Source organism: Ambystoma mexicanum, chromosome 6q (assembly GCF_040938575.1).
Source record: "Ambystoma mexicanum isolate Mex_15411 chromosome 6q, UKY_AmexF1_1, whole genome shotgun sequence".
Classification (NCBI taxonomy): Eukaryota; Metazoa; Chordata; class Amphibia; order Caudata; family Ambystomatidae; genus Ambystoma; species Ambystoma mexicanum.
This window is the reverse complement of record NC_090937.1, coordinates 710,167,301-710,184,120: the sequence shown is the minus strand read 5'-3', so window position 1 is coordinate 710,184,120 and position 16,820 is coordinate 710,167,301. Positions and strand designations below refer to the sequence as shown.

At 48.9% G+C, this 16,820-nt stretch overlaps 1 protein-coding gene across 2 annotated transcripts in view; it reads left to right on the top strand.

The window, feature by feature from the left end:
• The window catches only part of OTUD4 (OTU deubiquitinase 4), a 1,503,132-nt gene that overhangs the window by 1,201,875 nt on the left and 284,437 nt on the right, over positions 1-16,820 (top strand). For both annotated transcript variants that reach the window (XM_069631220.1, XM_069631221.1), the window contains one exon: positions 10,318-10,507. In XM_069631220.1, the coding sequence (XP_069487321.1) occupies positions 10,318-10,507 (190 nt within the window). The remainder of the gene's footprint in view (positions 1-10,317; positions 10,508-16,820) is intronic.

The following is a 16,820-nucleotide window of genomic DNA, read 5'->3' as shown; positions in this document are numbered from 1 at the left end:
TGATGGGGGCTTGGTTCTGGTTACGGTTCCTGATGACCTTATCTCGGGCCATAGCCAGTTTGATGATCTGCGGCAGTCGCTGCATGATGCCAGTGGACTGGACACCTCTCCGGAGGTGGAGTTTTGTAGGCCGGAGCCTGGCACTCATGCCGATTCTTCATATCGGCGCCTCATGTCTCGTGTCACTGAGTACTTGGGTTGGTCAGCTCCCCCAGGGGAGTTCGTTCAGGATGATCTCACGTTCATCCTTGATCTCAGTCCCCCCTTGACCCGGTTTTGCCTTTTCATATGGCTCTGCAGAGAAGGGTGGCGGCGGCTTGGACTGCTCCAGAGAGTCTCGCGGCAGTGGGCAAGTCTTTGTCGCGAAAATACCGTCCAGCCAGTAGCGACCCCTGCTACTTGTCTAGGCACCCCACTCCGGAGAGTTTGGTGGTGCAGGTGGCTACGGCCCTGGCAAAGCAGGCGTTGTATCCTACCATCCCTCCGGATAGGGACGACAAACGTTTTGACGGCTGGGCGAAGAAAGTGTTTTCTTCAGGGGGTATGGCGCTTCAGTCGGCCAACTCCATATGTGCCTTGTCTCGTTTCACTCACACTCTGTGGAACTGTGTTGCACTAGCGGCTGAACATATTCCCGAAGGGGACGAAACGGATGGCTTCCTTGCTATGGTTCAGGATGGCAAGGATGCTATGTGTGAGGCCGTTCAGTCGGGTTTGGACTTGGCGGATTGTGTCAGCCAGTCCATGGCGGGGAGCACCGTAATGTGCAGGTTTGCGTGGTTGCGGAAGTCTGGGTTCGCTCCTGATGCGCAGTCCCGGCTCCTCAACATGCCCTTTGACGGTGAACACCTTTTTGGCAGCAAGGCTGACGAGAGCCTTGAGAGGTTGCAGACCGCCAAAGCTGCAGCAAAGTCGTTGGGCGCTGCAGTTCGCCAACCTCTGCCTTTTCGTCCTAGGGGACAGCAATGGAGGGGAGGTTCCTTTCGCTATTACTCGTCCTTCAGTAAAGCGAGGGGAGCTAGCAGTCAAAGAGGCCATCGTAAGAGTGCCAGAGGTGGAAATAAAGGTACTCGAGGTGCCAAGGCCGCTCGGGCAGTTGCCTCTTTACCCTCAGGCAACGCCACAGCCGCAACCACTCAGTCATGAGGCCAGGTCCCATGGTTCGCCAGTTGGGGGAAGGCTGGCGCAGCATCTTGTAGAGTGGCAAGCCATTACTTCGGATGTGTGGTTTCTGGAGATCATAACCCACGGCTACTGTCTTCCTTTTCGGCAGAGGCCTCCAGACAATCCACCAGGGAACCTCTCTTTGAACGGTCGGGATCCGCTCCTTGCGCAGGAAATTCAAGCCCTGCTGGAGAAAGGCACCATAGAACTGGTGCATGTAGCGGAGAGGAACAAGGGATGGTATTCCCCTTATTTTTTGATTTCAAAGAAAGACGGGGGATTGAGACCCATCATGGACTTGCGCGGTTTGAACAAACTCCTCAGGAAGGACAAGTTCAAGATGGTGACTCTTTCTCAAGTCCTCCAGGCCCTTCAACTTCAGGACTGGTTGGTGTCTCTCGACCTCAAGGATGCTTACTTCCATGTGCCGATCCATCCCAAGCACAAGAAGTACCTGAGGTTCGCGGTTGGCGACTCGCACTTTCAGTTTCGGGTCCTGCTGTTCGGATTGACCTCTGCCCCGAGGGTTTTCACCAAGCTCATGGTGGTGGTGGCAGCGCATCTCGGGAAAGGGGGGATTCAGTTCAAGTGTTAACATTCACACAACTCTATAGACGTATGATACCTGGTAGCGATTATGGGGCTGGTGAGGTTGTTGGCTGGAGTTGGCTAGTGTTGCTGATTTCTGTCCTCATGGGCGTCACTTGTGTCCTATTCTACTTAGCATTGTCTCTCTTGTTGTAGTAAGAGTTTCTCTGGTCGGTTCTGGGTGTTGTCAGTGTCAACCTAAATTTAGTCATCCTTTTCTTTGTGTTTCCTGTTCGGTGGTTTTTCAGTTTGAATCTGTGGTGTTGAAGAGCCAGGTTTATAGTAATTTTCTGAATTGTAAGTGGTATTTGGTGTTTATTTCTTTCTGGATGATGATCCACGTTTTTGCATTTTTGTGTGAGAAGGAGACCACAAGTGTTTTTTAAGGTATGGTTTTTTGTTCCAGTCAGATTTAGTTGCTTGATCTGAGGAGTCTTGTTTGCTTGTAGATTATTTTCTTTTGTAGGAATTCAGCTCCTTGCCCTGTGTTTCATGCACATTGTTTTGAAGGTGATGCAATGTTTGACTGGAACCCAGTGCAGTGTATTTAGGGCTGGAGTGATGTGGTCTCTTCTGGTTAATTTGAGGAGCAGTCTGGCTGCTGTATTTTGGATCCGTTGTAGTTTCTTCATGAGGTATTCTGGTATCCTGGGATAGAGGCTGTTTGCATAGTCGATTCTTGACATTATGAAGGTGACGATTGTGAGTTTTGTGTGTGAATGAGAGGAAAGGTAGTATTTGTCTTGCAGTGTGGAGGAGGAAGAAGCATTTCTTGATTGCATTTATTCCTGGTTCTAAGGTTAGGGTGTTGTCCATCAGGAATCCCAGATTTTTTACTACCTTAGATGGTGTTGGTGCAGTTCCCATTTCCGTTGGCTGTAGGTGTTGTTCTCTTGGTTTTTGGCTATAATGATGATTTCTGTCTATCCTGGGTTGATTTTTAGGTTGTTGGCATTCATCCGTTTAAAGACTTCTTTTAGACATTTGATTAGGGTTGAGTGATCGGCTTGAGTGTCTTCGATTTTGTAGATGATTTGAATGTCATCTGCGTACTTGTAGCATGTAATGTTGTATATTTTGAAGATTCTGATTACTGGAGTCTGGTAGATGTTGAAGTACAGTGGTGATGATGCGGACCCCTGTGGTACTCCAGTCGTTCACTCGTGGGGTGGATTTGAAGGGTTTTATCCATACGGTTTCTGCTCTGTCTGCTAGGAATGATTTAATCCAGAGTAGTGGCATGTCCGTTATGCCTATGTCTTCTAGTCTTTTGGTAAAGGTGTCATGGCTAACTGTCGAAGGCTGTGGCGAGGTCCAGCAGAATCAAGGCTGAGGTTGTGTTGGAGTCTGCGTTAATCCCTCTGCTTGCTGTCCCACCCTCTCACCCCAATGTATCCTTAGCACTTATGCTATTCAGACAGGTCGCCTGATATGTATGATAACTACTTGTTTTTCTCCTACCTCTCCCCCACCAGCACTATCTGCTGAAATGCTGTCGGGCCTAGTACATTAGTCACTTGTTTTGTTCTTCTCCTTCCCCTTGTAACCCCCCGGCCCCTACGCCCCTCCTACCTCTTGTTAAATTCTGGCACTACCTCAATTGTCGTCGGGCATAGTAATGTAGCCGGTTGTCTGTCTCATTATCCTGCCCACCCCTCCTTATCACTGTCAATAGCTCTTACTCTATCACTAATGTCTCCTGACCTGTTTGAAAGCAGTTTGTTTGTCTCTCTCCCCCTCCCTCATTTGTTTTCTCCTCCCTCTTCCCTTCCAGCACTATCTGAAATGTCGTCAGGCCTAGTATGATAGTCGCTTGTTTGGTTGTTCTCCTTCTCCTTTTACTCCAACCCCCTCTACCCTGCCTCCTGTAAAATCCCGGCATTTCCTCAATTGTCAGGCATAGTAATGAAGCCGCTTGTCTGTCTCATTCACCCCCCCCCCCCCCACATTGTCTATAGCACTTGCACTATCTGAAATGTCACCAGGCTGATTATGATGGCTAATTTTCACATTCTGAATGTATCAAGGACTTGTAAGAATGTCAGCTGTATTCTACCATGTTCCCTCCCTGCCTTGATGTGCTTTGAAACACATTGTGTATAGGCGCTATATAAATATTATAAAATTTAAAGGCGCTAATAAAAATACACCCAATTGGTGTTGGAACTTAGTGGTAACTACGAACAGGACAGCGGAAAACTCTCGAGAATCTATAACATCATCGAGAGTTGGATGAAGGACAATTGGATGTGCTTAAATGCCTCCAAGACAGAATTTATGATCTTCGGATCTCCTTATGCCAGAAAAAAACATATTCCACAATACACCGAATTCAAGATCAAAGAGACACAAATAGCTATAGCAGAAAAAGTCAAAACACTAGGCGTTTATCTTCAGGCATCCTTGGGAGCAGAAGCCCACACTGCCTACCTCAAAAGGAATTGCCAATATCATCAGAAACTATTGAAAATAATTAGACCCCTGCTGAGCCTACAAAACAGTACTACAATAGCAAGAGCCACAATTCTCTCCCGGTTGGATTACGGAAACTCCTTACTCCTAGGCGCAAGCAGCAAATGTCTGAAACAATGTCAAGTGGTCCAAAATAATGGCATCAGAACAATCACCAATAAACCCAAGAGAGAACATATCACAAAAGACAGAAAGGACTCACATTGGCTGGCGATCGAGGAACGCATCACATTTAAAGCCATCACCCTAGTGCACCGATGCTTATAGGGAAAAGCACCGATTTACCTAAAAAAACCAATTCATGTGGTACGAATCACATTGCAACTTGAGGTCTAACAAAACTGGCCTCCTCCGAGTTATTCCTGCTAAAAAAGCTAAAGGATTAGGTAGGGCATTCACGACCAAGGCAGTCCTTATATAGAATAAACTCCCTCCTGCACTGAGATTGGAAAACAACCATCTACTCTTCAGGAAGCAACTCAAGACACTTCTCTTTAAATAAGGTCCCTACCTCTGTTAGCCAGCTAGCCAAACACTGTTTCCATTGTTTGTTATATGTGGCCTTTGGCCTGTCCCGTTTCTCTATACTCTAGTCTGTCTTTTTGTGAAGTGCTCTGATGCCTGCGGGCTGCAGCGCTATATAAATATATAAATAAAATAAATAAAATAAATATTCAATCATATCAAAGAGACTCCATTCTGGGGAGAAATATTGTGGCTCCTGTGAAGGGCCCATTCTTCTTATGGTTTGGACTGCCTCAGTTAGTGGATTAACTTGCGACTTGTTCCATAATTACTGTGTGTAATATACTTACCTGCTTGATGAATAAGTGACTTTTAAAGCATTTACGAACCTATGGTGAATGTCTATATTTGTATCATCGAATGATCGATATTACATGTTAGTTTCGTTTTTGTGTGTGTGCAGAAGGCCTAGAATCAGTAACTGTAGTTTTATACTTGCCTGTCTGAATTGCATTATTGTGTGCTACATTGCACAGACTTATTGAGTGCCCACTCTAACTCTCCTGAGAAAAGCCTTGACTGCTCTCCATTGCTACCTTGATTTGGTTTTGGCTAACCTCTGAGTTCCCTGTTCACTAGAACTAGGGGGAACTCCTAAAATCTGTCCTGAAAGCCAGATTCTACAAATCCATCTTGCCAAAAAGGATATGTTTACTCTTTCGAGGTCTTGGGATATGGTAAGACCTTTGTCCCAGCTACTTGATTTGGATTGCAGTGGATTTTGACAAATTGAGCACCCCTTTGGAGCAGGTGGGAAAGTTCCAATTTCCTTAAACCCCTAGTTAAGAACCTCACTGGACCCTGCCCTCCTCTCTTGTTATACCCCGAGACCTGGACCTACCATACTGCCACCTTATTTTCTAAGTATTTGTTTAGTAAAATCCCTTGAAATATATGCTTTGTCCTGGGCTCAGTTCTGGAGCACGGTGACCTATCTATCGCACAATAATATCAATTTGTTTTTCTTTTTAGTATTTAATGTGTAGCGCGTATGGGCCTAATTGTGCCTTGATATCTGCGCATTCCATCATCATTGCAACGGTAGACTGTTCTATCACACCAAGATTGAGGCACTTTTGCATAATCCTGGACACCCGGTTATGACATTACTAGTTTGGCCCCTTGGCATCCTCCCCTTCCTCCTCTTTTGCCCATAACCAGACCTATTTCTGCCCTTTATTCCTATACTTTTCCATTGATGATTAAAACAAGGCGAAGGCCCCCATGTCCCTCTTGCAACTACCCATCCTCCATATTTTACTTGTTTTCTTCTGCTTCTCAAACCTTTTGCTTAAACATTAACTCACTTTTTCTCACTTTAGGCGTTCAAACTTGTGTTCTCAATTTCTCAATCTTTTTTTCTTCCAAACTTTAATCTTTCAAACTTTTGTTTTTGAATTTCGTGCCATATACCACCACCACCAGTCTGGGAGAAATGCTCATCTTAAATCCTATGGCAGGAGGCATTAGACGTTTTAAATATTGTGCCAGGATATGTAACACACATCATTGGTCCCGTGCTAGCTTTTGACATAAAAACTGAAATTCAAAGAATACAACTAAGACTGGATGAGTTACCCATGCATGTCCTAAGAAAAGCTAATGTCTTTCTCCCCGCTTTGGACATGAGCAACTATCACCCCAGCCCTCTATCTGTACTCGAGACAGTGAGGCAAAGTGAAGTAGGGCTTGTGAGGTGCCTCAGCCTTTATTCCGCCCAATCTGCCCCTCACCCAATTAAACTGGTTTGCAAACTTTCCAAATGCCATACTTGCACACTCTTTTTTTGGGCAATGTACGACCATTCCTCTGAATCCTTTGAGCTCCTATGTCAGAGTTAACTAACCCAATGATCTTAAAATTGGGTGCATTACATTCTTAAGATTGCATGTGTCCTACTTACACAGCCAACAGCACTTTGCATCCTATTATTCGTGGTTATGTATTTTCCTTTATATGTTCCATCATGTAAAGTCACATTGATTAAAATGCCAGGAATGGGTGATTGTGGTGCTGATGATCTGGGTCCTATTGACAAATCTGTACAGTTTAATGACGAATAGGTGCATTTTAATAGCAAACCAACATTGTTTCTGCTTTCTATTTTTGAATAGTGAGTGGAATTAGTCCTGACACTCAGTGCACGTCACCAGGAAAGAATAATGCACTCATCTGAAATCCGGAAAACTGTCCAACAAGTCAAAAACACAGAACTTTAAGCTTCATTACAAAATGAATGCCCAAAGCTAATCTTTCATTGCGTTTTCTATGCTGCCACCCTTTTATCTTGTCCAAATGAAGCGCTCTGACGACTAGCCAGCAGGGCTAGATAGAAACTAAAGTCTGCAAACGTTCTCAGGACATTCATAAAACAGGGAAGTGACTAAGGTATTTTTAAGCCACCATATAAATGTAAGCAGTTATGCCAACAAGCTTTCTTGTCCATGCTTGCCCAACAGAACGATTTCCAATTATGCTGTGCAGACATTTTCCCAAAATGGTAATTTTTTAGCCCCTGCACATATTAATACTGAGTATTATACTGACCTGTCACTTTGTGTGTGTTCCCCCCTTCCCCCTCTTTCTTTAACGCACCTGGTCTATTTACAGGGGGATCCCCATCGTGCTCCTACTGTGCTGGCCACGTGTCCTCTTGTGAAAACCATGTTCTTCATCGCACCACCTCACCTCTGATCCCTCTCCTCCCTCATGTGAGCCTGTCTCCTTTCGGCTTTGGGACCGTCTGACCTGAAAGCTCTCCCCTTTGCTCTGATCCTCCACCGTCTCCTTCAATGCAGCCTTTCCCCAAAAGGCTTTCTTGATGGTGCAAGCTGCCTTCTGGTCTTGCTGTCCTGTTCCCTCCACCCCAAACCAGCATGTGTGGGGTGGTAGAACATTACAGTGTGAATTTGCCCCCAGATGCAAGTTCATGGAGACATGATCATCCCCAGAATCATGAAACTGTTCCTCTTTTCCCTATTTGGAAAATACAGTCTGTACCAAAGCAGGATCCTGACCCTGCACATTCCATTACTGAATGCCCAGGAATAAAATGCTTATTTATTTCATTTGTTATACCGCCCAGGACCCGGAGGTATCACAGTGCTAGATTGCATACAGTAAAGCATAGGTAGCTACAGTCCAGTCAGCAGTAGTTACATAGGTAATCATGCACATTAGTTAAAAGCTACAGTTATTACTTGTTTGCCAAATGCAAGGTTCGTTCCTGATGGTGGGAGGGAGCGTGTTCCATAGTGCGGGCTTAGTTTCACTGTGTCCTTGTGGTGCGGGAAGGTTGCAGGGGGGCATTTGCCTAATGGGTAACCCCGGCCCTGCTTCTGCACATCTGGGAAACGAAGGTTAGTTGTGGAATGCCTGAGACTTTTAAAGGGTGTTCTAAGAGAAGGGCCCACTTCTGCAAAAGTAACGAGATTCTACTACAGTACATTTATAAAACGCACATCTCTCCGATTTGTAAACCACTTTGCTGTTGCTGATGGAGCATAGAATGCACTTTGGATTTTTTTTACAGTGCACAAATCGTAGCCAGTTGTTGCCCTTCCATTCTAATGGCAAACTTCATTATCTGCACCCCCTATCATTTGATAACCAGACGCAATGCAACCATAGTACTATGGACTGGAGGGTTATCTTTCTCTTCAACTGGTTTATTAATTTGGAAAACTTTACTAAAAGCCATCTAATTTACTGGGAATCGCCGCATTTTCCCCACTAATAAGTCAAGACCTCTCATGTTCCATCAATATGACCTAATCCTGTTTTTTATTCCCCAAGTATATTGACGTCACGCCATATGGTTAGTGCAGCCTATAATGTATTTACAGAGCATTGATTCCAGACCGAATGTACATGTGGGTCAAGTGGTGTTTAAGCGTTCACAGCTACTAACCCAACCATCCCTAAGGAGCACAGTGTGGTATTGTATACACCACATGGCAATCTCACTGCAGAACAAACCAGCAGCGTCTCTCCAATTGCAGCCTGGCATCAGTTATCGAGTCACACGTGACACACTGGGGCTTATAGATGTGACCGTGGTTTCTCAAGTTTGAAGTTCTTAATCATGCACTCTTTAGCCAGTGACCTTTTGTGCCTAGAAAATTACATGAACAAGAACAGCATTTCACTAAAGCAGTTCTAATTTAATATTTGAACAATATAACACAAACGTGATAATTGCAAGACACACAAGCAGGTTTTTGCACAGGACCTTTGTTGTAGTGTTTGGAAATAGCAACTTCTGTAGAAGCAGATGGGGGATGTTGATGCCAATGGGCTCATCTCAGAGTTTTTAAAAGTTGAACAGAATTGTAGGAAATTATTTGGGTGAGAGATGTCCAGTTTTTTCAAAAAAGCACTAGGGTGGCAACTCTAGTCGTAGCTTAGAGAAAAGGTGGGCACTTGAGATTGAGATTTGTGATGAAAGAAGGACAAAGGGACAAGGGCAGTCATCGGGTTAAGGCAAAGGCATAAACCAGGAATTGGAAGCAAAGAAACTGAACATGTGTAATCATATTTACTTTGAAGGGATGAACGTGATGTGAGGGAGAGAATGTACCAGTCCCAGAAAACCAAGCTGATTAATGATCTGTGTGGTTAAACATAGACAAAAATGTCAGAAACATGACCCAACATTTTTTCAGGTGGGTGAGCACCTACTATCCAGTACGTGTCCAATACAAGAGAAGTGCTGAAGTATTAAGAAATATCCAAATAGAAAATGTGGCAGGTTGCAAGCTCATAAACACACAAGAAGGGATTGCTGTTTTTGGTGATTGTGTCGGGGATTGTGGCCTATCACACTTCTGTTATTTTAGGCAGGATCCCCAAGGTCCTTACTGAGAATCGGCACAGCAGGGTCAAAAGCTCCTCACATCTCACAAATGTTCTTTTTCTGATAATGAATGTATAACGCGCTAGTTAGTCAAAGGCATCATGGCGCTGATACAGAAACCACCACCACCAGTAGTTATTAAAACCAGGTCACTATTGGAAGAGATGGGTCTTCAGCTGCCTCCGGAAGGGGAGATGATCCGGGGATCCCCAAAGGGAGAGTGGCAACCCGTTCCATAGCTCAGCAGCAGCCACTCGAAGGCCCGCCCTCCAACCCGGGAGAGGCACACCCGTGGATCTAGAATTCGGCAGCAGGTTAAAGACTGATTGGGGACATAAGGAAGGAATGTATCCCTTGAGTATTCTGGGCCAGAAGCATAAAGACCCTGTGCACACACACAGGAGGTTGTTTGTGATATACTGCTCTACAGTTCAGTATGAATGATATTTCTGGGCACTTCCAGCACTGATACTCCCAAACACCATCATTCATACTGAACTGTTGAGCAGTGTATCACAAATAACCTGTTGTGTGTTTTATTCACTTAAATTAACATGCATGGTGTAAAAAATAATCTCACAATGATCAATGCATTTGTTCAGAATGTTACAAACATTGATTTGTTTTAGTGGGGGGGTGTTTCAATCCTTATCGGTTGAATGTGTCAGAAATAGGTCAGCCAATTTCAATACACATTTCCACCTTCTTTTCAGAGACAGGATGAATGCCTACCAGCCTCTTCTGAGCCCCCTTCAAGTGTAGCACCTCCTTCATGTATGACTCCAGCACCTCCCGATACCCTGCCTGACTTGCCGCTGCACCCGGTTGTGCCTCCAATTGTGCCTTTAATGCCGGACACTGTGCCAGGTTGGCCCACTGAGCCTGCAACATACAGCTCCCCAGGTATTACCAAATGCAGTAAAAACGGAATACAAATGCTTGATATTTTGCAATCATTGAATAGAAATGATGCATTCTTGATATTTCTTGTCTTTTTCAATAGGTATACTGCAAATCAATGGATCGAAGTATATAATGTCAAATGTTCTTATATGGCAAAACACTGTCCCAATTTGGCAGCCACTTATTCCATGAGAAGAGAGGGGTGAGCGGGTAAAGTTTAGTGTGAGTTGGATGGGAGAGGGAGAGGCAGGTGTGAATCGAGAGGTTCTGATGGGTGTAGCCTATAAGTACCAGATTCCTGTGTCCGGGTGTTTCCATTTGGTTCTTGGTGCTGACATATATATTTATCCAGAGGGGAAAACCCATCTGTCTGTATACTGCTTGATTCACTACAAGAGCAGGCATACTGGGAGAGCAGTTGGTATAGAATTGAGGCGTGTCTATATTGTAACGGGCTGAAGTATTGCAGAAGGACATGAAACTATGTAGATGTTGGGTGGTGAAGAGTGGTAGCAGGATTCAGGCTGCAGTGTGTATACAGAACCCCATATGAAGTTGAAGGTGAGGAGGGAACAGGGGGAGTTAGTGCGGGAGAGGAAGTACTGGATGGATTGTATTTATAGGATGAGGGCCGTCTGGCTTTCCTTGGTATTGTTAGATAATGGAAATGTGTATAGTGTTCCAAAACCTCGTGAGATCTCCTGGGCGTGTGATATGGAATTGTAAAGTGGAAGTAAAGATTACTGGTCTCCTAAAAACAGCTAGTTACACACGTTTTTGTATGTGAGCATGTGACGAATCCTCAGATGTCGTAATTTCTTCCCTATGGGAAGAGCCCCTTCCCATGAGGCCAGGGAGGTGAGGCTGCTACCCAATAGCCCCCCCCCCTGGAGTGGTACTCAGCGGGTGTATCTCATGGGGAGGGAAACCCCCTATGGGACTAGTGACGACCTGGGGAGAACATGGTATCCCCATTCCCCACCTTACTCTGACGCACCTTCATACCCCCATGACACCAACACTATCCCTTTATTTTTGTAGATTGATCTTTATGGGAAGTGCTGGGATGAGGAAAGTGTAGGCTCCACCACGAAAGAGTATCCTATAAGTACTGAGATGAAGGAGAAACCAATTGACCCAATGGAAGATCTCCAAGTTGGTACTAAGATGAAGAAGAGGTGCAGAACGAAAGCGAGCATTGTAGCTGCATCAGAGGAGTTATGGAGCAACCTGTCAAAAGACAAGAGGGACAACCAATGTTCTCAAACCTGCACTGGATGTACCAGGAGATTCGAAAGGGACAACCAATGTTGTCAGACCTGCACTGGAGGAACCAGGAGATTCGAAGCCGGACAGACCAGAGTGTTACAGAGAATTTTCAGAAATGTGCTAATTCCCCTCTACCTTAGAGACCCCCAGCTCTTTTGCGGGACTCTGGGACTTGCATCTTTTGCCTGGAGAGAGTGAGACCCCTTTCTCCCCACTCTCATGTATTTTAATGTGATTTTTAACTCTGTTTCTTTTGGTTGTGGAGTCTGACAAACGCCATAGGCATCATCTTTTACATTGTGTCACACAGCACCTTCACTGCAGTGACACAGGGAAGTCTTCCAGATTTCCCAAAGGTTTAGATACCTTCTCCAGCATGGGGTCTGGCATGGATTCACATGCTCATGAATATTCCCCGTCGTCAGGCCGGGAATCCTCGGTAAAGAAAAAATCAGTATCAGTTTCGTTTGATCTGTCTTTCTCAGTAGTAACCAATCACTGGTCTCTGGGTCATACTGCCCCCAGCCAATGACTGCCCTCTCCCTAAGCCCCGCCTCTGGCAGCCATCTTCAGATTTTTACCGCAGGCTCAAGTGTTGGGAGTCCTCGTGTTTAGCTCTCGAGCTTTTGCTGCGTTTTTCAAGCTCCACCGTTTCTACATCCGATTAACGGGTATCCGTGTCGGATTTTTTTTCTATGCCCCTCAAGGGTGAAGATTTCATCGAGTTATGCTTCTTGGAGGATTCCAGAAGTTTCTGCGGCCTACCCGAACATGGCCCAGGAGAAAGGAAGCTCGGCGCCCGGAAAGCTGTTCAGGGTTTGCCCTGGATGCCAGCTACAGAATGTGTTCAAGGAGGACTAGCACTCGAAATGTCTCTACTGCCTTCATGAGGACAAAACACACGTGGAGAAGGACTGTGCGTTTTGCATAAACATGTCGGAACGGACCATCAGGGACCGACACCTTCGTCTCTCCAACTGGCTGGAAGGAAGGAGTCTGTCAGGTAAGAAGAAGTCGTCTGAGCAGTCTTCTAAGTCCTGTGAGGGCGCCCCGGCGACGGGGGCCCAACAGAAGGCAAAGCACTGCGAGTCCGCGGGCACCGGGAGCGCCGAACGGTCGGGCTCTTCGGCTGCCAGGGAGGGCGCTCCTTCCCCAGCACCATCAACCATGAGCCAACGCTCTGGTTCGGGGAAGAGGAAATCCAAGAACCGGTTAAGCTTCTGGAGAGGCCCCGGTCGATCTCGAAGGATTCGGCCGAGGGGGAGCGAGGCGGTGACCCTCCCCCAAGGTGAAGGCCTCGAGCACGCCCAATGCGGTGAAGGCCTTGATTCACCCGGCCAAGGCCTCTATCGAGGAAGCCGCGGCGGCCCTGGCGCAGCCTGTGGAGGCTACACCAGTGGAGGTGACCTCGGAGTCCAGAGTCTCTCTGCCTCCGCGGAGGGAAGCCTCTTTCAGACCCATCGAAAAGACCCCCGTGAAGACCCCGGCGGAAAAAGAGGGGGGGGCGATGGCCATTGTGGCCACGGACACAGCATCCGAGGAGGAGCTGGTAGAAGTCTTAGAGGGCCTCGACGAGAGCGTTGAAGAGGTCCGTCCCCACGGGAGGGATCCCGACGAGGGTGATGACGAGAGTGACGGCGGCACCGCCGAGGGTCCTAGTCACCCGTCGCTTCCAGAGCCGCAGAATAACTCAAAGGCCATTTTGTTGGCAATACAATCCTTATGTTCGGAGATAAGGACGAGATTGCCCTTACCACCGACGGAGGATCCGGAACCAGGCTCGACGGAGGAGCCAGAGCCGGGCCCGGCGGGAAGCCCCCCGAACAAGAGGAGACAGATCCATCCAGCCCTGCCTTTTCAGCCCTCGCGGCCTGCTCAGCCTTTACCCATGTCACCCGTCCCTGGGGATGACACGGGAACGGACACGGCCACGATGGGTACCGACGACGATGGCGGTGACGACGGGACGGAGCTCCCATCGCCAGCCAGGGCCTTCCCGTCCGATATTGGATCTTTCCATGCAATGATTGCCAGGACATCCAAGCTTTTTCAGCTCTGCCCCGAAGAGAAGGAAGGTTTCCTTTACCAACGGCGCGAGGCCAAGAGGAAGGCAGTCCTCGCCGTGCCTCTGCTGGATGACATCTGGGACGAGGGTCTCAACCTTCTCAAGAACCCGTCCACGACGCTTGCCAAGAGGGATCGGTACGAGAAGAAGTACCGGGTCCCCGACGCGGCCCCTTTGTGCCTTAGGGCACAACCGACCCCTGATTCGGTCGTCTCAGCGGCGGCCAAGAAGAAAGCGGGGCAGGCATCGGCCTCAACGTTAACTTCCCCGCCTGACGGCGAAGGAAAAGCTGGACGCAATGGGACGAGTTATCTCGTCGGCGGCAACAACGATTAAGGCAGCCAACGCCCTCGCGATCGTGGCCCGCTATGACAGGGAGTTATGGTACAAGATCGCCCCCCCCCTGTTGGACTTCCTACCGGATGACAAGAGGGCCGAGGCCCTGGAGATCTTGCAAGAAGGCGAAGTGGCGTCGGACCCCGCCATTACGGTGGCAACGGACATTGCCGACACCGGTTTCCGCCAGCTAGGCAACGGCGTTTGCCTTAGACGACGAGGGTGGCTCAATTCGACGGATTTCCGCCAGGACGTACAAGCCAAGGTGTTGGCCATGCCGTTCGACGGGAACAACTTGTTTGGGAAAACGGTGGATGAGTCCCTCCAAGCCATCAAGGCGGACACGGAGACAGCTAAGGCCCTAGGCGTTCTCCGGCAACGAAGGCCGTCCTTTCAGAGCACTGGAGGCAAGCAGGGTGCCTCCAAGGGATTCGGTGGTGGCTCCTCTACGTACCCCCAAGCGGCCCGCTCCTCGTCGCAGGAAGCCTATAGAGGATGAGGCAAGTAGGGTGGGCCCCGCCGTCGTCGCCAGGGAGGCCAAGGCGGCAAGGCGTCCTCCTAGCAAGATTGAAACGACAGCGGTGTCGGGCCCCCACCGAAGCAACCCGGTGGGAGGCCAGCTGGCGAAGTTCGTCAGCGTGTGGGAGTCCATCTCCACCGACCGTTGGGTGCTGGACGCCCTGGCCCAGGGGCACGCCCTTGAATTTCTAAAAAAGTGCCACCGCATTCCACCCGTGGCCAGGAAGGAAAATCACGTCCCTCAACTACTATTGGAGGTAAGGGCGATGCTCAAAAAAAGGTGCTATCGAGCTCGTCCCGAAGAGGCTCCGGGGCTCCGGAGTATACTCAAGGTACTTCCTCGTGAAAAAGAAGACCGGGGGATGGCGCCCCATCCTGGACCTGCGACGACTGAACAAGTACATCAAAGCACAGAAGTTCCAGATGATCACCCTCCAGCACGTGCTGGGACAGCTGGATGAGGGCGATTTCCTGTCGTCGTTGGATTTGGAGGATGCGTACTTCCACATCCCCATTCTGAAAGGACGCCGAAAGTTCCTCAGGTTCGTAGTCCAAGGACGGCACTACCAGTTCAAGGCCCTCCCGTTCGGATTGAAGTCGGCACCCAGGGTGTTCACTAAGTGCCTCGCACCGGTGGCGGCGCGGCTGCGCCTGCAGGGGATCCACGTCTACCCCTACCTGGACGACTGGCTCATCCGAGCAAGGACAAGGGAGCTCGCCGTAGACCACACAGCGAAGACTGCCCAGCTGCTCACGGACCTGGGATTCTCCATCAACTTTCCCAAATCCCACCCGGTCCCGTCGCAAGTCACACGGTTTCTGGGAGCCAAGCTCGACACAGTGGCGCATCTGGCCTCGCCGTCGGAGGAAATGACGAAGGCCACCCTGGGCAAGGTGCAGCGTCTGCTGGCCACGGACATGGCCTGGGGGAGGTCCATCAAGTCCCTCCTCGGGATGATGTCCTCCAGCATATATCTCGTGCGCCTGTGCAGGCTTCGGATGCGCCCTCTGCAAGATTTCCTCGACTCCCGCTGGATCCAAGTGACGGGCAGCTTCCAGGACAGGATCCCGCTCAACGAGACCTTCCGACGAGCGATCCGGTGTTGGGGCACCCGTGCTCATCTGCCGGCGGGCAAAGACTTTCAGACCCCCCCCCCCACCAGATAAGTGACGACGGATGCCTCCCTGGAAGGGTGGAGAGCGCACACCGGAGAACTTCACGCAAGAGGCCTTTGGCTCCCGGAGGAGAAGACGCTCCACATCAACATCCTCGAGCTCCGTGCAGTGTTCTGGGCCCTCAGGTCCATTCTCCCGTCACTCAAGGGCAAGGTGGTGAGAATCTTCACCGACAACACCACCACGATGTTCTACACCCGGAAGCAGGGAGGAACCAGATCCCCAGCCCTCTCCAAGGAAGCCCAGGATCTGTGGCATTGGGCCGTCGCCCAAGGGATGTTTCTGGTGCCTTTTCATCTGGCAGGGATAAAGAACACCATCGCCTACTCACTCAGCAAAGCTGCGCTCGTGCCACGAGTGGGAACTACGTCAGGATCAAGTGGATCGACTCTTCCGACGATGGGGAAAACCGCAGATTGACCTGTTTGCACCGGCGACGAACTCCAAGTGCCAGAGGTTCGCCAGCAGGTTTCCCCAGCTGAGGAGCATGGGCGATGCTTTCTCGTTGCCCTGGGGCGGCCTGTTCCTATATGCATTCCCTCCATTGCCGTTGCTGCTCCGACTCGTCAACCAGCTCAAGAGGTCCCGGTGCAGGATAATCCTAGTCGCACCAGCGTGGCCGAGGCAGATCTGGTTCCCGGACCTTCTGGACTTGTCAGCGACCCCACCAGTCAAGATGCCGACGGACGCGGATCTTCTCTCCAGATTAGGAGGCGCCATACTTCATCACGACTCGGAGACGCTGAACTTGCAGGCCTGGCTCCTGCAGCACTAGAGTTTGGAGGGTACGATATCCCGGCTGACTGCAGAGAGGTCCTTGCAAAAGCCAGGGCATCCTCAGCTCTCAAGTGCTACGGACATAAGTGGAAGAGGTTTTCTGTCTGGTGCCGGGCACAGAAGATTAACCCTCTATGGATTACGGCCCTTCAAGTGCTGCTGTACCTACTG